The sequence below is a fragment of the Protomyctophum parallelum genome (genome assembly GCF_964188405.1).
Source record: "Protomyctophum parallelum genome assembly, chromosome: 12".
Classification (NCBI taxonomy): domain Eukaryota; kingdom Metazoa; phylum Chordata; class Actinopteri; order Myctophiformes; family Myctophidae; genus Protomyctophum; species Protomyctophum parallelum.
In genome coordinates this window covers 31746014-31772349 of record NC_139712.1, presented here as the reverse complement: position 1 = coordinate 31772349, position 26336 = coordinate 31746014, and the positions used below count along the sequence as shown (strand labels likewise).

Genomic DNA, 26336 nt, shown 5'->3' with positions numbered 1-26336 from the left:
ACAATGGCTATTGGGTGGCGGGGGCTGCAAGGTTGCCAGTTCGAACCCAGTCTTCCCCATAGTTGGTGTCGAAGTGTCCTTGAGCAAAACACTGAATCCCTAATTGCTCATGGCTCACTCTCTTGTAGATTTGATTTTTTTTTTCTTATAAATATTTGGAATATGTTTGAAACATTTAAATATATATTGTGTGGGGATCTCTGGCACAATACATATTTATTTGCGGGGCTGCTTGACATTCAAATGTCTGAGGAGAACCACTGATTTAAAGGACATAATATAGGAAGCAAGTCCAAAATAAGTAACGAACTACACTTTAGAAACAAATTAACGCATCCCTCAACTAACAATATTTACAAGCGGCTTTCCAGAAAAACCAGCTGAATCGCTTATATTAAGCAGACATGGCAACCATTGCTGTACGTCGAGGTCAGGAAGCGGCCAGTGCGATTAATGAGGGATGAGCCGATGAGGTCATCCCTATGTGATGAATAAACACCCACTTCAACTCCCCTAACCTTTCTCCTCCCACTAGTCTTCACTCCCACTTAATTCCTTTCCTCTGTCTTAAAACCCATGAGGTCGATTAAAAAAAATAGATCTACAAGCTTGTAGTGTAGCTATGAGCTTTAGCTATTTTTCAATAGCTAAAGTATAACATAATGCATAATAACACCAAAAGGGGTTCCCGTCCTGAATGGGTTAAATCCCCTCACGTTTATAGAGCAACAATCCATAACAACACTTTGATATGGCTCTGGCACTGGTGAAAATATCACTTTATTTAACTTTTTTTATTTTCATATTTTTTTCATTTCATGGAGCCAAAGAAAATGGTACTACGTTGTACTTTATGGGCATCATGACATGCATGGGTTCCAAAACACTATAGATCCATTTTTAGCCGAGTCATTCTGATTTCTGTTGGGTTTTCTCTGCAGTAGTGGGCGATTCCAAGATCTCATCAGGATCTTGTTATCCTAAAGCCAAAGAATAAAACAAAGGGGGGCGTGATATTGCATCCAAAGTTCAGCTCGGGTATCTTTCAGAACAGGAGGCATTAACACATCTGAAAATGTGATTTATTTATTTCTTTTTTTGCATTTATTTTTATTAAAAGTATCGTGACATTAAAAAAAGTTTTGTAATTTTTCTTATTTTCTTTAGGTTTTCTGAGCTCAATTGCACCCAAACAACGTGAACTTTTAACATTCAGTAGATTTTCTGTGGTCTAGGGTTTTCTGGCTCTAACAAGTGCTCTGATTTTCCTGTGGACTGTGAGGTAAGAGTCCACAAAATTTGCCAGCAGATGTCACTGTTTTTTTTGCCTGTTTTCATTGCAGCTCAAAAGGCTTCAGAACACACAGAGAAAACACCAGACCACAGAAAATCCACTGAATGTTCAAAGTCCAGGTTGTGTGGGGGTAATTAATGTCATAAAACCTAAAAGAAACAAGAAAAATAAATAAATTAATGTCAGGAAACCTTTAAATTCTTGTCATAAGTTTCACAATAAGTTAAACAACTTAACTGGCTGAGTTTCAGTGTTCACTTACACACAACCTTCAAAGAAAGTAAACATCATAGAAATGTTTTAGTCTAGCAAATCCCCCACCCAAAAAAAACATTTCAAGTATAGCATAATATTGAACTTCATTCAACCAGAATTCATATTAAATTCTGCTGTCTTTTTTTCTCCTGGTGTGCAAAGTTACAAAAATAGATTTTTTTTAACCATTGGGCATATTGCAACTTGAGTCCATTCGACATCACATTAACAGTTTGCAACTATTAAAAGACTAGCAAAATACTTTTTATTCCACACGTGAGCCTTCACTAGAAACCTTACAATAATGGAATGTTGGTAAGCTAATCATTATGGGAATAAAAGTGAGTTACAGTATTTGACAGTTCAGTGATATTTGACCTGAAATGCATAGTGTAGAGGTGACACACTCGCAACAAGTTACAGTCTATATTCAACATAGAGACTGTCATGATTGATTAACAAAAGAACAAAATGATCTTAAATGTAAGTCATGCCCATGTTACAAGATGACTTGGCAGCGTGACGGCAGGGTATTCTTTCTTGTCCGTGTACATGCACAGTACACATGGATGAGTATCCTTTAGTGTCTCTCACCCCTTAGACACTGCACTCTGTTTAACAGAGAGTCTCTTAATGCAATTATCAATTGCTTTTTTACAACACAAGACATCAAAACAACAGAACCGGACAGCACCACTTAACAAAACATAGACATAAAACAAAAACAGAACATTTACAAAATAATAATAATATTCAAATCGAAAGAGTTCAGGGGTCGATGAAGGACACTGCGATGTAGCGCGTGCCGTTGGTTGTGGGGAGACCTTCATGGAGATGAGTGAGTCTTCCTGGGTGCATGAAGGTCCAGCCTTTCCTGGGAGACGATATGGAGCAGTTATACCTGTGGAAACGACAGCCTCCACCCTAGGGGGAAGAGAGAAGTTGGACAGAAGGAGAGACGGTGATTCAGGGGGGTTTTAAAAACAGGATTTATTGAAAGCAGGTATTGGATTAACGATCATTTATTATTTAACAGACGCTCTTAACCGGGTCAGAGCGACTTATGCAGGAGAAATCGGAGCAAATGGCATGAACCCTAGTTAACAAATGACGAGTAAACGGTCACGTAAGAGTGCAAAGAAAAACGTTTATGCTTCAAAGACTCTCGCATACCAGATCGACCTGACGTGTGTAATGGGGGAAAGAGGCGCTCGGCAGAACGGGATTGGGGAGAGTGGCGATCATGATGAATGAATGTATGAGGGAAAAGTTAAGACTATCTAATCTGTATGGAATCCTGGAGGAATGCAGTTGCTTTTCTTTCCACTCAATTAACGCATCACTCTTAAGTGTAACGGCCATTGTTTTAACACTGCAGCCATTTTGTTCATAAACTTAGCTCATATCCATACTCTGGAGTATATAATAAGAGCACAGTACTGCCGCGTGAATAACGTTCAGTGGAGCGCTTGTTACCTGAAAGTCTGTTTCTTTTTGATTCAGGGCGACGTTGATGGTGAATGTAGATGAGTCGTGGTGGGGCCTCAGGTATGCTTGCCGCTCAGGTGTGTACTTCACCACAAAGTTCATTATAGCATAGCCCTGTGATGGAAGTAAAAAAATGTATAGTCAATCAGTAACGAACACATTGGCATACCTGTATATCTAAACATGCACCGTTAACCTCTGTGAAACCTCTGGAAGAAAGATGCACGTTTTCTTCGTGGAATGTGCCATACATGTAAAAGCAAGTCTTGTGGAAAGTGCTAAGCTCTTGGGCAAACAGCGTTGGGTTGGCGTTTACACTTTAATTTCCCCCGCCACCGATGCATTATGTTCTCAGGTTTTTTGGCGGTTTTACTAACCTTGGTGTAGTAGCCGGAGAAGACTTTTAAAGTAACGGGGGATATGAACTCTCGGATGAAGTGGAGCCACTCCTTGTCGAAGCCTATCTGCTTCATGTGGATGTCGTCCGTGGGCACTGTCTCGTAACCGCCAGAAATACGCTTGTCCTGAGGAGAGGAACGGGGGGAGATTTGGGGGTATGTGAAACAGGAGAAAATATAACAAAGTCTGTGGTGTGATGGAGGATGGAACAAATGACCCAATATCCTCTGTCTGTGTGTGACCACAGTCTTCACAGTGATGGATGATGACACGTGTGCGCGCGTGTGTGCGTGCGTGTGTGTGTGTGTGTGTGTGTGTGAGAACCGCAGGCTGCACTATTCTTTGCCTGTATAAGGATTAATGACCCTTCCAGCTCAGCCATTTCCCGAACCAAGTTAGTCACAGTCTTATGTAGGAGGAGGATTTAGTCCCCGGGGCCCATACTTTTAGCGACATTAATTACCAATGTAGCACTGCATAAAACAGGCCACATGAATTAGACAAAAATTCATAGCCCTTTAATTTCATGATATTTATATAGCAGACGCGGAAATGGCGGTCGTCAAATTAGGCACGCATGGCCCGTGTACGCACCGCGCACAGCAAGTAAGTGTACACGATGTGCATGATTGCAAAGTAGTAGAAGAAGCATGCGTGTCACGGTTCGTGTAAGGTTGGTCGAACGGGAGAACACGGTGAACCAAATGCGTGCATAATGCGACTATGCGTACACACATGCACTGCAATATCCTGTTGACGGGTCCAATCGTATGTCACGGTTATGTTGTTTTATTGGTATTTCAATCAGCAGAATGAGCCTGTCTTAGAAGCACTGACCTCGTGAGCGCCTCCAGACCACGACCCGTAGTGCTCCATCTCCTCCACGATCTCATCGCAGGCCTTGTCTGAGAAGACGGGGAACCAGAACACATCTGGACAAGGCTGCAACACACACACACACACCGATGTTTTGCAAATTTTGGGGACATTGCATTGCCTTACATTCTTTTCATATCCCTTTACCCAAACCGTTACCACACCTGCTCTAACCATATACCATTTATCTTATATCCTATCTCTTACCACTAGCCGTTAGCATAAACCCCAGTTCCAGGTGCCAGCATACTTTAAAAGACGCAGTCTGCCTGCCCCCCACACACCCTCGCTACACACACACTCTTTACCTTTCGTCAGAAGCTTTTACATGGCGGCAGCGTCGCGGTACAAAGGCACAAATTAAATCCGAAATGTGGATGGCAGAAAATCCACCAAGGACAACGATCCTAAAATCTGATATATGGAGGTTTGAAAATCTGCTTTGCACTGTGAATATATTTTCAATCCCATAGTTGGAATGGTGGGGCGTTGCTATATAGGAACCAATGTTAAAAGCTTCCGTAGGATCGTACCATTATATAGACCGTGTATAGTACGTTGGGGTACGTATATATATGACGCCACCTAGCGTCAACGTCCGTATACAGTATATACGGACTTGGGAAGATAAGAGTAATACTCATTTTGTACCCAATTTGACATGTTTGATGTTCATGTGGAACACGAACGAACACACACACACACGTTTACAAACACACACGTTTACAAACCTCTTCCATGAAATTCTCTGTGAAGATACGGCTGTAGTTGCGGTGGATGTATTTTTCCTTCCAGTCCTGTGGGGCAAAAGAACATTGGGATTAGTGGGCAGTGTTCTGTTGACCTGCATACCACAATGTTAATCCTCTCTCACTAGCAAGGCAGGCCCTGACAGGATAGGATACAAATCACAATCACAGCCTTATCAGTAATGGAGTCCATTATGTAGTCTTGATTTCACAATCGCCTGACATCTGTATAGTCTAGTTTATTGCAGCTAATAATCTTCACTGGTGGCTGCTGTTTATCACAGCTAATTTATCATGGGTTTTCCTTTAATTTTGTTACAGGATGACGTTAGATTATAATGACTTACCATTGGGTTTTCGTATATCTGCCACAAGTCATTGTTATAATGCGAAATGTTATAATTGGCAGTGGAAATGATCCTTCCAAACTCATGACGGTTTGTTATGTACATGAAGACTCCCTGGAGTAGATGGAGAACATTTCAGTTAGTTCCAAGACATAATTTGCTGTTTCAAAAAGACTGCATTGTTATACAGTCAATATATAACTTTCAAATGCATGCAGCTCCACTGTAATTACAGCGATTGATTATGCTTTGAGAACATCTATCAATGAAAAAGAGTTGACATTGGAAGTGCACAGAAAACTGAGCTAATTAAGAAGTTTGATTGCACAGTTTCACTAAAGTGAAGTGATTTTAGTGTGTTTTGTCACACTGAAATCAGATTTGGAAATCAAAGTTCACAACCATAGAGTCACAAATAAATAATCTAAGATTATTTATGGGGAGTCAGTCAGTCAGACTGTGGAGGGTTTGGTGGCCTTGGAGCCAGGACAGGGTGCTGGGGGGTGAGGGTCAGGCCAGGCGGAAGGGCAGGAGAACATGGTTGCTTGGTACAGTAGCTTGGGACAGTGCAAATCCAGGAATGATACTGTATTCCCAATCCAGTGAAGCAAGGTCAGGGTGTTTGGGTGTGGGGTAGAGGCATTTGGACTCATTATCAGACTAGGCTTTCTAAAGTGACATACGGAAATACAGATTATAGAACTTTTTATTATTATTATTATTATTAGTTCCTTCCCACCTTATATGGTAAAATATGATGACCTCAAATCATAATTTATTCTATTTCAGAATGCAATTCAGACCAGATGGAGGAGTCAATGGGTGGGAAAGAATGTTGTCGGAGCCTAGTCTGAGATTAGTCGATGTGTTTGGGAGAGCGCAGCTGCTTATGTAGTGTGTGTGCGTGCGTGTGTGTGTGCGCTTGTCTGGGGGGTTAAAAGCAAGACAGGGACTTGCATGTGGACACTGACTGCATCTCTTCGTCTTTTGCCTCCTATAGTCTTTTTATTTATTTATTTTTACTGCAATGCACTTTTCCTGGACTGCCAGAGTAAACAGATTACAGATTACAACAGCCAGAGTTTTAACTAAAACTAAGATGAGTATTACTCCAGTTTTAGCTTCACTGCACTGGCTTCCGGTTGTTTTTAGGATTGATTTTAAAATTATTTTACTTGTTTATAAAGCTCTCAATGGTCTCTTCCTACCTACATGACTGCCTGCCTAAATATGTCCCAAACCGCCCCCCTCAGGTCTTCCACTGCTGGCCTGCTCGCTGTGCCTAAAAAAATTGCAACTAAAAAACACAGTGAAGCAGCTTTCTGCTTCTACGGGCCGACGGCGTGGAACAAACTTCCAATGTACCTTCGACAGGCTGCCTCTGTAGACATTCTTAAAGCGCAGCTCAAGACCTACTTCTACACTCTTCCTTTGAATTGATCTTTTAAATTCCTTGTTATTCATGTCTTCACTGTATTGCATTACTGCTATTACTTACTACGACTAAAGTGCACAACCCGTATAACGGGCTCTTAAGAGTAGAACGTAGTGATAATACGTTCCAGCGAAAAATGGGTGGCTCCTTGCGCCAAAAGGAAGAAATAAAACATTCATAGTCTTGAGGATTTAACTTATTAAATACTTTTTAACTTTTTATCACAGGCAGTTGGTGAACATCGATTTCCAAAGGGTTTGCCAGACTTCCTGAATGCTTCTATAAAGACGTAGACGGCACTCAAATCGAGATGTTTATTCTAATATCTATCCCATGTGAAGGAGTATTCCACATGGGAGTTTCAAAATAAGATTATCGTATAGTCTGAAACCTACCCATGGGCGTTGTTCAATATTCCAAGGTTTTCATCAAATTCAGCAATATTCTACACACCAGTAGGCTACTTTAGTGTACAGTATATTATGCCGACGTTTTTTTCTCTTTCTTTCCCTTATTTTTTACAATTTGAATGGCTTTTTTTATCGTGTGCACCCATTGGAAATGGACATAGAAGAAAATAGAATAATCAAAACAAATGTAGACCTGTGGGGACCTGAGCATATGGAATGATTCCGGAGAAGGGGAGTCTTTTTCTCTGTGACTGGTCTAAAATGGAGAAAAAGCACCATTGTAAACAATGTAACATGTCTTCACGGAGGCAGAGGGAGGCCAAAAAATACTGTATGTCACATACAGAGCAACCCAGGAGGAGGAGAAAATGTGCGCACGTGGAAAAAGAATAGCAAGATTCCCTCTGAAGCGCTATATTTTCGGTTGTTTTTGGTTATTTGGTTATTAAGCGACACATGCTGGGGGGTGGGGGGGGGGGGTGGTTGGTTTAGACAGGTGACATGTGAACGAGACAAAGCAGAGCTGGATGCAGAGTGGTTGAGAGGTCAACATTCGAAGGTCATGGCGTCGAGACACGGAACAAACAAACAAAACAAAAGTACAAAACAAAACATTTTTTCTTTTTTTTAGCAGCCAATCAGACATCGCAGCTGCTTGTGCTGTTCACGTGACAAAGAGGAAAGTGGAAGAGGATGGGACACGAGTGGGGCAGGGAGAACCTCAACACACACCACAGAGGCTGTGATAAACTGAAGAAGATCATGCCTTGACGATAGACAAGGAACACATTTCAAATTGCACATACTTGCCAGCATTTCATCACGGTAGAGCTATAGATTGTTTTTCAGCATTAACAGACATTGTATACATAATTCTGCTTTCTAGAGCCAGAGCCCATACGATTTTAATGGCCTGGGTCCACATGCAGCCATGTTTATACTGTAACATTCCTTCGCAGTACATTCATATTAATACACTGTAATATCAACATACATCACCAGTGTTAGGTGAGACACATAAATCCCCCCAGGATTATGGCAGAGCCTTCTTACCATTTCCCTGGCGTTTCTGCACAGAGACATGTCCGGGTCCAGTTTCTCTAAAACAAAATAGTTCCTCTCCTTCAGTTCATTCCGCAACACCTCGCCCTTTATGAGGTATGTGTGTGCCATGTACGGAATGTTCCATACACCCCTAGAGAAACAAAGAAAGAAGGGCTTTATTTTAGAACGTTGACCATAATTCATATTCTTCCTAGCGTTGCCCGTGGTCATCTGTGACCACGGGTTCTGGTCTAGTGCCGTTCGGGGAGGGTATAGAAAGTAAGAATCAAGCCGGAGAGCTTCCTTTTTTGTTTAGACAGTGGGTGCTCAGCTATGCATATAACTAACTTCAAATACCACCCAAGTGGAAAAAGCAGCACTCCAAAATAAAGGATTATATTTACATTATTGAGAACGCTCTCAGAAGTCTCAATAAATCGACGGTGCATTAAAAATAATTCATTGTAATATTAAATAATACAAGGCCTTAACCCAGGCTGTCGCGTTCAGATGGGTGGGCCATGAGCGCTTTCAAGATTTTCAAGTGGGCTCTGATCCAGAAAAGGTTAGGAGCCACTGGACTTGAAATTTGATCTTCTGTCGTTGTCTTGGTGGTTTTATATTTACACGCATATTAGAAGTGGGATGGTGACTTCACAAAAAAGATATTTAGAGTGGTTGTGATGAATGGACTTTTTGTTGTTTTACACCAAAGCTTTCCGTAACATTTCTGGGTAACATGTACTGTACAATATTTAAATGATAATTTTAGATACACAAGATCACATCATGGAAGCTGCAAGAAATAAAATGGCGTAAGAAAATATGTTGACATGACTTACACACGTTTGCTCTGCACAATGTCGACGTAGTCCTCAGAGCGGGCGTAATAACCATCCAGACTCAAGGCTCCCCAGAAGTTGGACCACAGTTTACCATGCCGAGTGACAAGGGGAGCAATTATTTTTCTGTAAGGGAAGAGAACGTCAAGAGAGGAGACGGGGTAATTCTGTCAGAATGGATAAAACCAAGCGAAATTTCACAGACAGCCAGTCATCAAAATGTGCCGGGTTCTTTAGTGGTCTGAAAATCACGCTGCATGTAAACGTCACGCCCACACTGGGTTACAAACATTGCCAAGTACGTGACAGATCTCAGAGAATGGTGACATCAGTGATATTGTGTTGTACTGGAAATGAACTCGGGGCCCAACTGTACGATGCCATGCCTCACACTGAATTTGGTTCATTTCTGTGATTTAGCGTGGGAAAAGGATGGCCAGAACCTCTCCACTACCCAAACCACGTTGAAAGGAATTCACGCTATCGTGATGAAAAGGAATTGAAATTACATGTAGCGTAAATTATGGTGTTCATTGATACCCAAAAGGCATTACAATACAGTACAAATCCCTCCCACAGCAGAGAATTCCCAGGCGCGTCTTTAAATACCCATGCAGGGCTTTTGCCATTGGTCCAGCATGTCATAGTCACAACACTGCCACAAAGACATCTGGTTTATAGGAACACTCTCAAAATCATGAGGCAAAAAAAAAAAAACAAGGCAGCAAATGTTTGTTTTTTGTATAACGCGACCTAAGTGGCATTTCAAGCTAAGTGCAACAGGGCATGACACTGTTTCCATGCGGCCAGGCAAAAACAGGAAGCCAGAATCGCTTATTTTTAACCCTCCAATTCCCTTGGCCGTAATGTTTCTGTGGCTTTGCCACTTGTGAAATAAAAGTCTCAACAGGCAAAACAACTATAGGCAGGCTTTGTGGAGGAGGTTCCTGCAGTATACTGTATGTCTTTACCGTACCTGTTCTGCTCAATGAGGGCCTTCAGTGTCTGCTGGTTGGTCAGCATCACGTCTGAATCTATGCTGTAGTAGTAGTCGCATCCGGCGTCCTTGCGACAAAGATCCCTAATGGAAGCATAAGATGTACACGCAGGCAGGGAAAGTTAAAGTACCGTAATGATTATTATACAGGCCCTGCTCATGCCAGGCAGATCTTACTAGTCAATCAAATTCTTAAGAATAATCACTGTAACAAGTTGGAAATTATTAGATACTTTAGTATAAACAGCTGAATTACAGAGAGAGCTCCCCACAATGAGTGTGTCTTTGAGCTTCTGGAGGATAATGCACAGCAGGAGATTACAGGCTGCTTGATAAACCCATCATTATGAGGTCCATGCTGGCCTGTGTTATCAAGGCACATCCTCCTTCTTTTCTTTATCTGGCCTTGTTGGTCTATCACCATGACAACCGTCTGTTACTCAGCACTGAGCAATCGGGGCAACGTCGCACTTGGAGCGTGTGTGTGTGTGTGTGTGTGTGTGTGTGTGTGTGTGTGTGTGTGCGCGTGCATGCATGCCTGGTATGTGTGTATGACATAATAAGTTCTGTGTCGTAGCAACACAAAGACATAAGCAGTCTGGGCAGCAGCCATTGCAGTCACATGTGGCATTAATTCCTATGTTTACAATGAACACCTGCAGGTCAGGAGGAACTAAGGGAGAGGAACTGCATGTGGTGGCAGACTGGCATTTAGACCTATTTTCGGCAGTGCCTTAATATACCCCTAATTCCTAAACTTCTTTGCCTTTTTGGAAAATCATTTTTGAATAGCCAATCTACTGTACAAGCTCTCAAAGTGAACGATGTAGTGCTGTAAATTAGATAAATGGACATGTTTTCCGTACTCCTACACTGCACACGCATAAATACCCACTGCAGAAAGCAATGTAGAAGTACAATTCAAAAGTAATTTCACCAAGCTAATTTTCATTTTGTCTTTAATTAATTTTGCTCAGTAGCCCCTTCAGACATTCATGAAGTAATTCATGCAAAACGTAATTTGGATGAATCAGTGTTGTCTCGGAGCCTCAGAGATGCAGCATCTGTGTGGTGCCGGTACATTTAGGAGAGAGAGGTGCACTGCACGTACATTCCCATGTTCCTGGCCTCCCCTTGGCTCAGATTCTCCTCTGGTCCGACGACCTTGAAGCTGCTGAATGCATTCCGGTTCTCCTCCCAGAACCTCTGGATGTGTTTCTCATGGTAAACCTCCTGCAAGACAGAGCCAATGGTAATGGATGAGACACCATAGACTGTAAAAAATATGGACAAAGCGTTCCCCGGGTCTAACATGGACGTAAAATGAAGCCAATAATTCCTTGCACTGTAAGTCGCCATCTTTCTAGATCCTTTTGGGCCCAGCTGGCCCATTGGCTGGCCGAGGCGGGACTTCCCCCCTTCTTCTTCGTTGGTTTTTATTTTGACTCGAGTGGGTGGGGGATCCCGTTCATAGACTGTAACGGTAGCCACGCCCCTCAGAACATGCGCGACTTTATGGTCATTATTTTTATAAATGGGACCATAATTTTCCAAAAAGAATATTATGACATTAGAAATGAGACTTTAAACTAGTGACTGGAAGCAAAAAGTATTCATGACCATGTTTATTAAGGTAATACAGTCTAGGTGAAGTTGGGCCAAAATACATGGACTTCTATGGGGCTATGGGTTTTTTTGGGCCCAGTACAGCGCCACAACAGGCCATTATATGAACTTTCAGGAAATCCCGATTTCCTTGTGGCTTCACAAAATATCTGTCTGACTGCCCCCCTGTGAGACACGTATCCTAAACTAAGTAATTGATTGAACTACTTTACGTGCCAGCAGACAGTGGTGGGAAGTAACTTAAGTATATTGACTCAAGTACAGTACTGTATACTTAAGTACAGTTTTGAGATACTTTTACATTACTCTTACTATTTTTCCATACTCCACACATATCTGAGGTAACTCACAACATAACAACAAATACTTTAACACTTAACCAGGGACCACCACCCTAACTGAGAATCAATCTGGGGACCACTGTTGTTTGGAGGGGTGATATGCATATTATATGGCCCCAGGAAGACTAGCTGTTGCCCCGGCGTCAGCTAATGGGGATCCATTCAATAAACAAACAATTTACTGCATTGTTTCTCAACTACAGTAGTGGTTGATAAAATAAAATAAAATACAAATCTTCACTTTCCTACATTACTAAATGCATGGTCAGGGACCACATGCAATACCTCCATGGACCACCTGTGGTCAGTTGAAAACCCATGATTTAGATTATTAGGAAACATACATTCACCAATTCAGCCCTATTTTATAGTTTATCATTTTCAAAAAACATATACAGGCACTACAGGCTCTCAATTTACTTTTGTGCTGTACGTATATTCTGATGCCTTTATACTTTTAATAGAGTAAAATTCTGAATACAGGACTTTTACTTGTAACAGTCAGAGTATTTATGTTGTGGTTTTTCATACTTTTACTGTAGGCCTACAGCAAAACTTCAGAGTACTTGTTCCACCACTGACAAGCAGCTGCATATACTCACATTGTTGTGGATAAAAATGTTGAGTTTATCTCGGGGGTAGTCTAGGCTCAGCAGTCGCTGGAAGAACTCAGGAAGGAAAGGGGTCGGCTGTTCAATGAACACACCCACCAACACACTTGGATATTCCTGTTTAGACATGGTGAGAAATGGATTTGTATTAGTCCAAACAACACACCTCGGTTAATGGCATTCTGTTTAACATACATCAAGGGCGTCTTTACCCTTTTCACCTCAGACATAAACAAATCAGTGACGTTCTTTAAGGCATTGTTTACTTGTAGAGGATATACTTTTGCTGCGTAGCAAGAACTATGTAGCGTAAATCCGCGAACACTCAAACACGGCATTAATCTGACGAAGCAACATAAGAAACATGTTTCCTCATAGTTTTCATTTGTTAATAAAATGGTGCCAATAGTATCCTGGTGTGCTTTCTCAGCTCAAAATCTATGTTTTGGTGTACTGTGGTTTACCCTGCACCAGCGGGACACAGAGCAGCAGCACTGCCACGCGCACTAATATTGACTGTGATTGGTCTTTCTAATGGTGTCACTGATCTGGTTCCAATTCTGTAAGATTTAGCCTTATATTTGTACTAGGGATGTTGAAAAATGTTGAAAATCGACTCGATTATCGACTCATGCCTCCCGCGACTCAAAACGTATGAGTCGAAAAATCGTTTTTATTTGTATTATTATTTCAGTCAGTGCCGCTCGTCACATGCAAGTTAACTTTGAGCAGAGCCTGTGGCTCTGAGTTTGAGAATAGACCCCATCGTCCAAGGGTGTGTGTGTGTGTGTGTGTGACTGTGTGTGTGACTGTGTGTGTGTGTGAGTGTGTGTGTGACTGTGTGTGTGTGTGTGTGTGTGTGTGTGTGTGTGTGTGTGTGTGTGTGTGTGTGTGTGTGTGTGTGTGTGTGTGTGTGTGTGTGTGTGTGTGTGTGTGTGTGTGTGTGTGTGTGTGTGTGTGTGTGTGTGTGTGTGTGTGTGTGTGTGTGTGTGGTGGGGGGTGGTATCTTAGCAACACTGAATGATCTGTCCCATTGGTCGTGTGCTCGTATCATGAGCCAATGGCTGCAGCTCTGAGCTTCCCAGACCCAGACCCAGGTTCACATCTCATCTACACATGCCGTAAAGTGAGCTGACAGGCTAGCCACAGGTCTGCTCTGTAATGAGCGGTGAGCGCTCTTCTCTTCTTGTGAAGAAAGCAGGACAGATCGTTGTCAAATAAATCCCGCCGTCATTTATACTGTATTTATTCTCCGACCCGACATTAAAATACGGAACAACGTGCGTCCCGTATCAGTTCATTACGGGGCTCGTGACAGGCTGCAGACACTTGAGAGTTGGGACTAGCGGCTAGCCGATAGCGCCGCTGCTCCTTCAGTTTCATTGTTTACAAAATAAAGTTTATTTTGTATTATTGGGATTTGATCATTGATGCGAATTCTAAACATATGGATGCAGCTGCAGAAGTTGTGTTGCTTAAAGGAATGCATAGTTGCGTTCTCCTCAACTGCTGCGCAGCAACAACAAAAATATAAAAAGGAAAAAAAAAGGAAAAAAGTCGTTCGACACGTCGATTTTCGGCCTCGATTCGTCGATTGGCCAAATATGAGTCGTTTGGCATCCCTAATTTGTACACTGTTGTGTACATATATATACATTCTGAAAAAACAGATGGTAGTATCTAGGGGATGTAAACCAATGTATGATTTGTCGGATTGAAAAAGTAAATAAATAAACACAATTATAAACCTACCTACTAAATATTGTTTACATTGTAGTAATACAGATTGCCACGTATAGTCTTAAAACTGGAGAGAGCGAGAGAAAGTAGCAGAAGAGAATGCCTTTTTCCCATGACACACAGACACACTGCTGCAGCCCACACAGCTCAGCCTGGCCTCCCCTTGACCAGTTCACAGCAAAAAGTCTGGACCAGGGATGAAAAAGGCCCCGACTGGAACCGTCTAATTTGTGAGTTCCACAATGACCATGCTTGAGGTGAAAGAAGGGGCAGTGGCACCCATGGGTCCGGCTAGCATTAAATTGTTACTGACAGGCAGCAGGGGAAAATAACTGCAAAGAGGGCGGGGAGCAGAGAGAGACGGGCACTCATGAAAACATCAAGCCTTGTGCCTAAAACCTCAATCATTACTGGTGGGGGGGGGAAAAGAAAAGAAAGACAAAAACCAAGAGACAAGGGGTCTGGCTGACGTGTCTCACAGACGGGAAGGCCTTAGCCCTTTATTATATTGGGTCAGGCCCCGTGTCTACTCTATAGTGTGCATGCCGTGCCAATGACCCAGGCTTTATCCCGTCTGTTTCCCCAATCTCCCAGAATCCCTCCACCCTCTGCTGCGAGAGTCTGCTATTGAGTGGCATAACAAAAAGCAAATAGCTTCACCAACAGCCTTGGCCATTATCATGAAACAGCATGTGTTCTGTGCTGCGTCTGGAAGGTCAGTGAGAGCCGCTTTCACAGAGATTCCATTTATAAGGTTAGGTTTGTATTGAATCGGCTCCAACTGCACTCCTGACACACAAGGCCATTCATGGGGCTCGCAGGTTTGCAGAAAGTGTCTACGTGCAGCCATGGAGATTCAATATTGATTTGCCATGTCAAGGATTTTTATATGAATTTCATGTCCTATACAACCCTGCTTCGTCCTCATTTCTGGTCCTTGTGCATGACTTAATCGTGCTTGAATAAGACATAACCATACAAGGGAAAGGCAGGCAGCATATTTCTGACAGCCAAAGATACTCCACACAGTTGCGGCTGTGTCTATACATTTCCAGGCTTGGCTGAACTCTCTGACATAATTTCCACGCGACCGCTGTAACTCACCATTGTGGACAAATCCCATACTAAGGTGGCCACTAAAAAGCATCCTGGTCGACAGTGACACCCCTTTAAATAAGCCTTTCCAAAAACCCCAAAAGCCATATCCTGCACTGCAGCGGCACACAGCTTCCTCTTCCCCAAGTAGCACTACTGGTACTTAACGCTCCTTTAATAAGGGTCCAAATGGTTTGGAGGGTGCACGACCTGTTATTGCTGGATCAGGAGTGTGCGCATTACAAATCTGGTGTACTCTCACTTATTGAAATGGGACAAACTTCTGTTTGTGCAGGTCATTTCACTGATGGATTGATGAGACATACAAGAAAGCCGGAGAAGGAGGGAAGTCTGCACACTGTTCTGTAGCTCCAGAAAAGGGTTTACTATATTTTAAGCAACATTTTCCACCCGTGTGGGTCTGAAAGTCTGAAAGTCTGATGCGTTCAGTCGAAACGTTGTCCCTTAAAATAAAATAAACTGGGAGCTACAGAACAGACTTCGTTTCTTTTCCGCTGTACCTGTGTATTTTTTGTTGAGTTGTGTGTGCTTAGCTTTTGGACTCTATTTACATACAAAAATACTGTCTTACAGTATGTTTGTCTACAGGTTTGGGAGAATTCTTCCAAAGCATAATTTTCAGACTGCAAAGGGAGAATAGAGTGGAAAATTGATATTATTCACTTACTTTGAGTTGAGACAAGTCCAGCATATTGTCATCACATACACTGCAGCCATTCTCATAGTTCCAGGCATTGGGGATGTAGTTGGCCAAGTAATTCAAGTAAATCTGCAAGGGTAACAAAAGACAGAGCAGGCAAATGGTTGGTCATCCAGGAGACGTAATTGAAGTACTTATTGTTTGTTTGGCGTCGGTGGTGCTCATTTCACCATATGAATACATATTATCGAATGTCCTGGCTTGGTCACCGACACTTGCCATAGTCATTTACTCAAGTGATTTACAGTAGGGATGTGGGATGGCCAGACAGACATTATGCTGGTCAAGACTAGAAGCCATAAATGTCTGCCTGAGTCAATTATGCAGACAAACTGGACTGCAATTATTATTTTTCTTCAGAAGTCTGTTGTAAACTTCAACATCAACATAACTCATCTCTCTGCTTTGTATTTAGTATGCCAGGCATAAATGGCATGATGTACAGTCCTTGAATGTCCATTGCCCCTTTCTTTTGAAATATCCCCTCGCAAATATTCATATTGCCATAGTTAATATGTTAGGTATGTACAGTTTATAATGCAGAGAAGGTGCCAAAAACTGCATGTTTCTGATTGGAATCCTAATCTTGTGTAGAACCTGGGCCTGGACAGATACATTTGTGTGTGCGTGCGTGCGTATGCGTGTACGTGCGCAGGACTTCAGGGAGGCCTTCATGGCATATTCTCTTACGCAGCTGTTGCCTTGTAGACATACAAAAGTCTTTCTGTGTGTGTCATTAGAGACAATAAATCCTCAATGTTAATTTAACTCAGAGAGTTCAACTGTATCCAAATGGACCTTTATTGGGGAACATTATAATGATGTTGATACACAGTAGGCTATACATTGTTTACAGACAAGGCAGGCTGCCAGAAATGGCCACCGGATGTCTATATTGTCCCTGCTTGTCTGCTGCAGCTGTGGGCTCGAGCTATGCTTGTTGCTGTACTACAACTTGTGCATTTTTAATGGAAATATATTAGTATGTCTGCATTTAAGAAAAAACAACTCCATGATGAATATAGCTAATATACTGTAATGCAATTGTAATTTATTTGCTGATAATCCATTCAATTCAGATGAAAATGGCAAACATGCACACCTCAGTGCCTAGTCCTGCCTCTGGCATTTTTGCATACCGTAAGCCTTCGTAAGGATGTAAATCTCCCATCGAAAACAATTCAACACTGGGCTCATGACAGGACACACAAACCGAAGGTACAGGCAATGACGGCATCACATAATACACTATCTTATTTATGTATAGCCAATATAATCACTTGTATGAACTCTCGGGGGAAGCACGAGTCTCTCCTTATTGTGTTGCACTCTGGAAGGACGGTGTGCATGAGGTAATGCATTCAAAAACATTGTCATTGATGGATTGGGGAAAAAATATTCGGGTGGTGTGTCCCTTAATTGGCCTACTGGCAGGGCGTTTAAAGAGTTTGGCGTTGATTGGTCCTGTAGTTTGAGATTAGCAGTACACATATACACACACATTGCCCACAGCGAAAACCGCCCCGCAGCCTGGCAGTCTGGTGGAGATAATTGTTTCTAGATGCAACCAATTCAAGATAATCCTAGAAAGTATTACCAGAATCCCATATATACACTGAATGTCAGTACTAAAGTCCTAAATTGTCCCTTATGTTTACACAAATGTTAGCTGCTAGTGATATGTGAGAGGTGAGGGACATAAAATCACCAGCTGTAAAATTTTACAACTTTACAACTGTAGAGGGAACAACTTTCAAGGCAGACTGCAGTCTTCATCCAAAGTAATAACTTGCTGACTCTTCTTCACGGCTGCTTATACATTTGCTAGGCATTGCACAAGTGCAATTTTATAGACTGATAAAACAGCTTGTTGAGTTTTCAGGATGTTCGCCCATTCCCCGGAAGATCCAGCTAGCTTTCCTCCGAGGGTTAGACACCAGAACAAGTGGACAGCTGGGGATCCACATTCTCTGATCTGTCGTTAAGCACGACAGCTGCAGATGTGGAGGCTCTCTGGGGAAGCTGGTTCCATGATGCGCCAGCGGCTAGGGTTCATTACTAAGCAAGACCAGAAACAGTCGCTAGTGGTCGAGTGGGAAACGTGAGAGAGGGGGAGGAGGAGTGGGGGAGGAATTGGATTAGGAAAATAGGCCAGCCAAGACTCTCTGGAGAATGATTACTGTATCTCACAGACATCCTGCTTTGGGCTTTTCACTATATAAATGGGAATAGTTGGAGAGAGAGGCGCAATATAGCTACATTTTTAAACCAGGCCTCTTGCTCATCTACTGAGTAACCGAGTTCCAAAGAATTCTTTGTTTTCTTCTTCCAACGAACGCATGTTGGATGTAAATCTTAAGGCATACAGTAGACCAGGTCATTATTAGGAATGTGCTTATTTATTATGCAGTTATTGCTGGAAAGCAGCAGCAGATGCTGAAGAATTCAAACATAAAAGCCAAAAACCGACCGAATATATCATGTCCGGGTAGACCATGATGCAAATGTGATATTTTCTCAAATACTGATGATGTACAGTATAAGGTACAGTATAAGGTGTGCCTGGGGCATCATTACTCACTTTGCTGTTTCCGTTGCCATGGACTACCACTGGCAGGGTGTCGTACACTGTGTTTCTTACTCTTACTCGGTCTGTTCCAAACTTGAGGAGCACTTCATCTGCCAAGACAGGAACATTTTGGAGATCAGGCCAGGTTCTACAAATCTTCTTGCAGTTCCCGTGGTTTTTTTTTTTATTAGTTCACCATGATATACTGCATTACCAGGCCCTTAGGCATTATAAAAACACTTTCGTAGATGAATGAAATAAATGCATAAATAAAAAGGTTCATCAGTTTAATGTGGTCCAACGACAAGATTATAAATACGAGACCACAATGAGATCAATTTGTCGTGGTTACTCACCAATGGCTCCATTGAGGTTCTGGAAAATCTGGCACTTGTGATCCAAAGTCATATTCAGAGACATCTGGAAAATATATATATATATTTAAAAATAAATAAGAGACATGAAACAGCTGGTCACCTAATATCTCGCCTGTGGTTTGCTTGTTTGCTAAGGAGAGGTGTTTTCAGCTGTTTTAGAAGTGCATGTGGTTGGCTATCTTTCTAGGCTATAGCTGAGCTGCTAAAACAGTGTACATTACAATATAGCTGTTGTATGCTACCCAACATTCTTACCCTTTGCAATGGATCCAGATATATTTTGGTATAGAAGAGCTGGTCATCATCATTGTCATGGAGGTTCCACTGTGAAACAATTTTGTTTATGTATGGAGCGTAGCCAATTATACCTGAAAATTATACCATACAGTGTTAAATACATTTCAAACTGTAAAGAAAATATATGTCCAACTGTAAGTATAGGGTGAAAGAAGTGAGTTTTACAAGGGCATATACAGTACAGTAGCCTACATCTTAGCCAGACTTTCTGTGTCTGTCTGCAATGAAATATGTTCTTTTGCTTTCAAGACTTCACCCTGGCAGTGATCCAAGAACCTTCCGGTGTGAGTTTTGGCAATAATCTTCGATAAATGAACACTGGGCAGCAACACTCTTCCCACAGACCACAGGGGGGAGCAACAATGCATGGGCAGCAGTGGGAAGCTGCTATCTCCACAAATGCCTGAGAACTCACAGCTAGCCAAGCTTCTGCGACAGCGTAGAATCTCACATATCCTCTTTACTATACATTCTCATTCTCACAGCAACATCTACTGCAGTTTTCCCATATATCCTCTCTTGCTCAAGCACATCGACCACAGCAGAAAATTGCCGGGTTTGGCTATGTTGTTGGTCTGTGCAGTTTTTGGGTCCCGTCATTAAAAAAGCCTCAGACACTGTAAACACGAACTGTTTAGACTGATAGATATGACATAGCCTAAATGGTATGTGACTGGAAAGGTTGAAAAGGTAATGGAACATTTTAACATGCACATAATTTAATTAATAAATGACAGCCCTTCCTCCCATATTTTTCATCCAAAATCAAAACCTCCCATATAACATTTCAAGTGTTTGCCTGTTTTTTTTTTTTTTTTTTTCATTACTCGATTTCTATAGATTTTTACAAACTGATTTTACAGACTTTATGAAACACTCTTCAGGAGTTTGCAAATGTGTGGTTTGCCTGTGCTAAGTAAACTGGAGTGGCTTAAACCATGCTAGTCAAGGTGCAACAGCATCAAATGTGAGGTCAGCAGCCCTGTCTTTGTCAAAAATCAACTATGCTCAGTTGCTCAGTCTGTCCTCAGTCTGCTCAGTTGTCAGTCTGTTTCACACACAACTCTTCTTGACTTGTATAAATACTGTGCTCTCTGTGACAATGTAGAGCCAAAAATGTGAAAACACTGACCCCAGCAGCTACTTGGGCGGTAGCCTTAGGGACACAAACAAAACCTACAATTTTATGCAATCTGTGGAACATTGGGGGGCCAACACAAATAGGCATGTCAGGCCAATGAAATCAAATGCCAAAGTCAGCCTCTGATCAGACAAAGACTTGTGACCACAAGGAAAGCAGTAATTCAGACACTGAAAGAGATTGCAAAGTGACCTTGCCACTTTGTGTGAATTTGTAATTGTTAAAATTGTTAAGGCCATTGCATCTAGAGCTCCATAGTCCATGAGTTCCATATGTTTCCATAATTGAGAAAAAATGTTTTGTGTTTTAAAATATTACACAAGCCTGTTGCCGTTCCTTTATGCTTCCATTCAAGTTGTGCCCCTCCTATGCCCAGATTTGTGTTTGTGTGTAACACATTTGTGATGATTTAATTGGCCAGTTTTGTGTGTACCAAATAGTGATGATTTGATTGGCTGAGTACGGAATGTGATGTATGATGATATGATAAGAGCGCCCCTCACTTCACACGAGTGAATTTCTTTTAATATTAAGGGCACGCCACTAATATAAGTGTACTGTTTGTATTTATCGATTGATCTATTTTACTTTATTTAACCAGGCAGTCAATAATGACAAAATGCATTAACTACAAAATTCCAGAATCAGTCTGGTAAAAGGCAAGGCCTCTTGAGGGAGAGGGGGTCATGGCTAAAAACAAATCAACATTCAGTTAAAAAGCAAATAAAACAAAGCAATATTACCACAGTAATAGGAAGAGGGTAACAACTTATATGCTTTTGATATTGGGAACCTACCTCCTGAGTTGAGGTAGCGCTTGCCACTGCGGACTGAGGGATACTTGTCAGCTAGTCGCTTATCTGGCCAGATCAGCCCTTCTGCTGCAAAAAGGACTTTGTTATTTGCTTGCTGAAACTTCCGCAGAATCTCTTCTGGTCCCCCGGCAAAGATAAGGTCATAGCTACAGTGGCAGAGTGGAGAGAACACATCATTAACATATTTTTCAAATCATCTCTACAGCAATGTTTTTCTTTTATTTCTTACAAACCGCCGCTTCCTCAATCAAAACTGACAGAAACCCACAGGGCCAGTGATTCTTATCCTCTGGGCCCGGGACCCACTGGTGGGCCCTGACGATATTGCAAGTGGGCCCCCAAATAATTGGCAAAGCACTTAAGATTTTATTGATAATATAACATTAATCTTACAAAATGAATGTAAAAAATGTAATGGTAATCTTTCTTTAAAATATTGAAACAATAATTTTCATGGTGATATGAAATAGGAACGTTTGTTCTATTGATCCAAGCTGGAACACAATCATCATCATCATCATCATTAAAATAAATAGTCTCTGAAAATGCATGCAGCCCACCCATCTGACCACGTAACACGGCAGCCCAATTAAACCTCTATAAAGATACGAATCAGGGTAGGCAGTAGGCACCCGCACAAAAATCATGCAGTAATCCTGATGGAGGAGAAAGGAACTGGTTGGAATAACGTGTTCCTTCCACGCGCTACATCCTACCGGGGAAACCCCCCCCCCCTGTCAGGTGATAAGAAGCGGCCTGCTCACTCCTCAGGCATTGAAGGAAGCATGAGCTCAGTTCAGGGCTCTCCCCATGTTGGCAGAGGCCCAGGATTACAGTTTAGGGCAATTGGCACCGGGTGAAAAACATGGGTTACAAAATCGTGGGATAAAAAAAATAAAATACAAATCAGGCCAGCTGTATTCCATACACGAGAGGTTCCCATTTAAAAGATTGTATCATGCCAGGTGTGTTTTGAGCCTGAGGGGGGTTTGTCGGGTCCTGTGACTCCTGTCACAAGGACAAAAAAGCTCTTACAACTCCCCTCTCTGTACATGAGAGGAATGTATAAATGTCCTGTCTAGTAAAATCTGTTCTGGTGACTTGTTCACCTTGAATGCTGAACGGATGGCTGTCTCTGGGGGTCCCTATCAAAAAGAGGACTCCTCACCATTATGTTCTCATGGTAATTGTAAAGTTTTGCTATATTTGAATTGATCTTGAATTGCACTAGTGACACAAAGGTGCTCTGTTTAGTGTTTACGGAGTACTAGGCACTTCCTGTACAATTGCTGCTTTTTCAGGGGCAAGCCTAGAAATCATAATTAATACCCTGGTTTTTTTCTCCAATCCAAATGTGCATAGAATTACAAGGCTGGCATGGATACAATCTTCTGGCTGCGAATGCACAGTGATGTGCAGTCTTCATTTGTTGTGCATGGCTATTGACATGATTGACAATTGACATTTTCTCTGACAACTTTGAATGTAATAGCACAAAAAACGCAAAATATACAGTATATAACACTGCTGTAGTAGACATCCATAGCTCGGGTATGAAGAAGTAAAGGAATTTGCATGGATCAAATTATTTCCTTTCAGAAATAATCATTTACGTTTCAAAGGTTCATATGCAACAGTGTGACAACATTTCAAAGTGCTTATAGTACTCGTAATCACCATCATCTCCTCCTCAACTCGAAGAAATATGCTTGTGTAAGGCTGTTATTATTCTAAACCACTCACATTAACTCTCTGAAACTTTCCGTTGGCCACGAAAACTCATAATTCTGCTACCTGCATGTGAAATTAGCGCGTCTCGTATATCTCGGAGAACTCCGTAATAAGGCCTTTGCGTGAACGAGGAGGTTGGTTCATTGCCACATAAACATGCAAAAACACCTCTCATTGAGCAGACGTGGGCTCAAAACACTTATTAGGGGCTGTTATTATCTAAATGATTTCAATTTCCAAATTAATAGATCTGCACAGCTAAAAGGGTTTTGTTTCGCTTTACACTTTATTTAAAAATAGAAATCCTATAATTTCCCGTGATAAAATGCTCATAAATGACAGCACAATGATTTATATGTTGTGAACTGATCTTGTGATCTAATAGAATCCATTCAACAGCCTTCAACAAGCATCCAAAGTATCAATTAAGCTGTTGGGTACTAAACTCATACCCATATTGGTGCCACTTCCAGATAGAATTTTCAATAATGGATCTGTAGTCCTTAAAAGGATACCCAAATCCCATTTAGATACCCAAATCCCAGGACACAATGAACATGATGTTGAAGTGTGTTCAGTAATTGCCAGTAATGTGTTTCATAAATCAGTTGGAAGGGCCGGTGTGACTGTAACTACAGGAAACATGGGCTGTAGAATAGATCACTGTAGCCCATGCAGGAAGCCCATATTCACCTCTGGCATGTCACAGGGGGAGAATTCATGTTCAAAGAAAAAAAAAAACAGAAAAGAAACGCAAAACACACTCCAAAACTATGTGTATTATGTCATTCTTTCATTAGCAACAGGATAGGATTGAAAGTACAGTAGTTAAATATTTGCTACTTCTGTTGTTGTTCAAGGGTATTCAGCGTGAAACAAAATCCAATGTTAATCTTTCTCGGTTTTGCATGGCACTAAAACTGTATTCTCTTTCGCTCGCTTTTAATTGCAACCAGAGTAGCAAAACAAACAAACGCCGGCTTTCAAAAACTGCAACTTGCCAAAAAATACACAATTTAGGGCGGCCTACTTATTCACAACCAAGTCCAATCTGGTCCCAAGTCAGACTGCTCTTGGATGTGCAATATACTAATATTTCATCCATAGTGCATTCAAAGTGCATTGTAATCCAGTCATGTGAAATTATAGTTGTACGTGTTCCACTAGTCACTAGTGTATACAATGTCCAGCTGGGTCAAAAAAGTAGCCATCTGGTTGCACGCACGTAGGGGTCTGTGTTCTGTCTCTGACTCTTTGGACCCCTTGGTGCTGTGTTTGCCTCCTTCTCAGAGGAGGTCCCTGGTTGTTTGCTTCTAAAGCTTTTATCCTGATTCCTCATAGACCAAGGAAAACTCTTTTAAATATTCAAATCAAACATTTACATCAGGGGATAAATAAAGTCTGTTCTTCTCTGTCCTAGCCTGTATATTTGATCACATCACACCAGATCTGCACGCTAAAAGCGGGTCACGATTCGACACTTTGTTAGCGTGTCGCCCCCCCCCCCAAAAAAACAAGACACAATGGGCCTGATTCTTCAACGCGTTTCCGCTGATATAATGACGTGACGCTAGCGGAAAGGCATTTACGTGGATTTCCCACATTAATTTGGAATTCATGGAAATGGCCGTGAACTTGACGTTCACGTAGGTTGTTTGGAAACTCCGTCAAATCCCACGGGACGTCTTTAGGTGGCGGAGAAATTTGCGGAAGCATACACTTGCATATATATTTATTCAGAAGGCTTTAGTCTTCATGCTGAATCAATAAATTGTTCCCAAATCTCAGATAAAATATGTAGGCATGTGTCCCCAACATATTGGTCGATCAGCACATAAAGAAATTATAGCCTATATAATATAAAAGCTGAGTGCACTTGTATGCCTAAATGCATGCATTCTAGGCAAGTTAGCCTATAGTCCCATACAGAAACTGCCCCTGCAGTGCAAGCCAGACACCTTTTTATTTATTTATTAGGATATTACTATAGCATGCGCGATTGCGCTTCTCACTTGACAGCTTTCTACTCGCAGTGCAACGCGTTGTGAGCTTGTAGATCGGCTCTCGCGCATGTTAAAAAACAAACTCACAATTATAATAAGAACATAGGCTTATCTGCATTCTGCACTGTACGATTCTGCACTGTACGAATCCAACATTGTTTAGTGTAGTAATGCCTGCAGTAGGCGGCAGGCCTATTGAAATTGTTTTGTTACGGAGCTCCTTGAGTCAGTTGACGGTCGGTGTGTGTGTGTGCAGGGTGTGTGTAGTGTGTTTGTGTGTGTGTGTGTGTGTGTGTGTGTGTGTGTGGGCGGGGGGGGGGCAGACAGCAGCGTGCTGCCGATCCGATTCACATTGGAAAATGAATAGCACTATATAAAAAAAAGACCACATTAGCCTAATGAATGGCATAGCGTGTTTGAAAGTCGGCCAGTCATATCAGTTTTAAGCCAGCTCACCTCCACCCGCGCTTGTGCACAAACATGACGGACAGACTTTATAATAATGTATATTGATATTGATCACATGCATGGATGCCACACACAGTTTAACTCACTGGATAAACTCACTGGATTCTAATTTCTTCAGACAAGAGGATCCCAGGCCTACGAGGTAGGCCTATAATTATTCACTTATGAATGTATAGGCTATACTGTTCTTTATTGCGCAAACGGTGTCGAGGGCCCATGCCCCCCTCCCTCTCTCTCTCTCTAGCTCTCTCTCAAAAGACGACTTTTGCATTGACATATATCCGATATTTTAAATATCGGATATGTTTTACCTCTGCAAAGGTGTGAGTGAGCACCCGCCTTGGTCCCGAACTTAATTAAATAAGTTATAATTATATTGCTTCAGCGGAGCACGCACCGTTGTAATCTTTTTATTTCCTTTGGTGTCCTTTGATGGATTGATGACAGTTTGTACATATATAGTAGCCTACAGTGGTAATATAGCCTACAATGGTGCAAAAACGACATAACATAAAAGCCCTAACTGTCCTGCTCCTACATGTGTAGAATTATTAAATGAATAGAGTGCGGGCTATATTCATAGCAGTGCGGCTGTGATTTCTTTCCAGCAATCATTTTTATTGTAATTTGTGAAGCTGCTATATAGTCTGCGGCTGCAAAGCCTT

The 26336-nt window shown here is 41.8% G+C and overlaps 1 protein-coding gene across 3 annotated transcripts in view; it reads right to left on the bottom strand.

Annotated features, from left to right (window-relative positions):
* Window positions 1-1070: 1070 nt before the first annotated feature.
* Window positions 1071-26336, bottom strand: part of plod2 (procollagen-lysine, 2-oxoglutarate 5-dioxygenase 2) — a 40821-nt gene continuing 15555 nt past the window's right edge. Inside the window, exons 4-21 of one of the 3 annotated variants that reach the window (XR_014570067.1) lie at window positions 21452-21615; window positions 19472-19584; window positions 19196-19259; window positions 18852-18949; window positions 16238-16339; window positions 12706-12831; window positions 11248-11369; window positions 10116-10220; window positions 9140-9265; window positions 8307-8448; window positions 7447-7509; window positions 5409-5522; window positions 5044-5109; window positions 4274-4378; window positions 3415-3561; window positions 3026-3151; window positions 1382-2473; window positions 1071-1257 (exon numbers count right to left, since the gene is read on the bottom strand). Coding sequence is in view for 2 of the 3 variants with exons in the window: in XM_083778597.1 (XP_083634723.1) it covers window positions 2318-2473; window positions 3026-3151; window positions 3415-3561; window positions 4274-4378; window positions 5044-5109; window positions 5409-5522; window positions 7447-7509; window positions 8307-8448; window positions 9140-9265; window positions 10116-10220; window positions 11248-11369; window positions 12706-12831; window positions 16238-16339; window positions 18852-18949; window positions 19196-19259; window positions 19472-19584; window positions 21452-21615 (1939 nt within the window). In the remaining variant the exon portion in view is untranslated. Of the gene's footprint in view, window positions 2474-3025; window positions 3152-3414; window positions 3562-4273; window positions 4379-5043; window positions 5110-5408; window positions 5523-7446; window positions 7510-8306; window positions 8449-9139; window positions 9266-10115; window positions 10221-11247; window positions 11370-12705; window positions 12832-16237; window positions 16340-18851; window positions 18950-19195; window positions 19260-19471; window positions 19585-21451; window positions 21616-26336 lie in introns of all 3 variants that reach the window. The other 2 variants (XM_083778597.1, XM_083778598.1) reach the window with 2 other exon arrangements.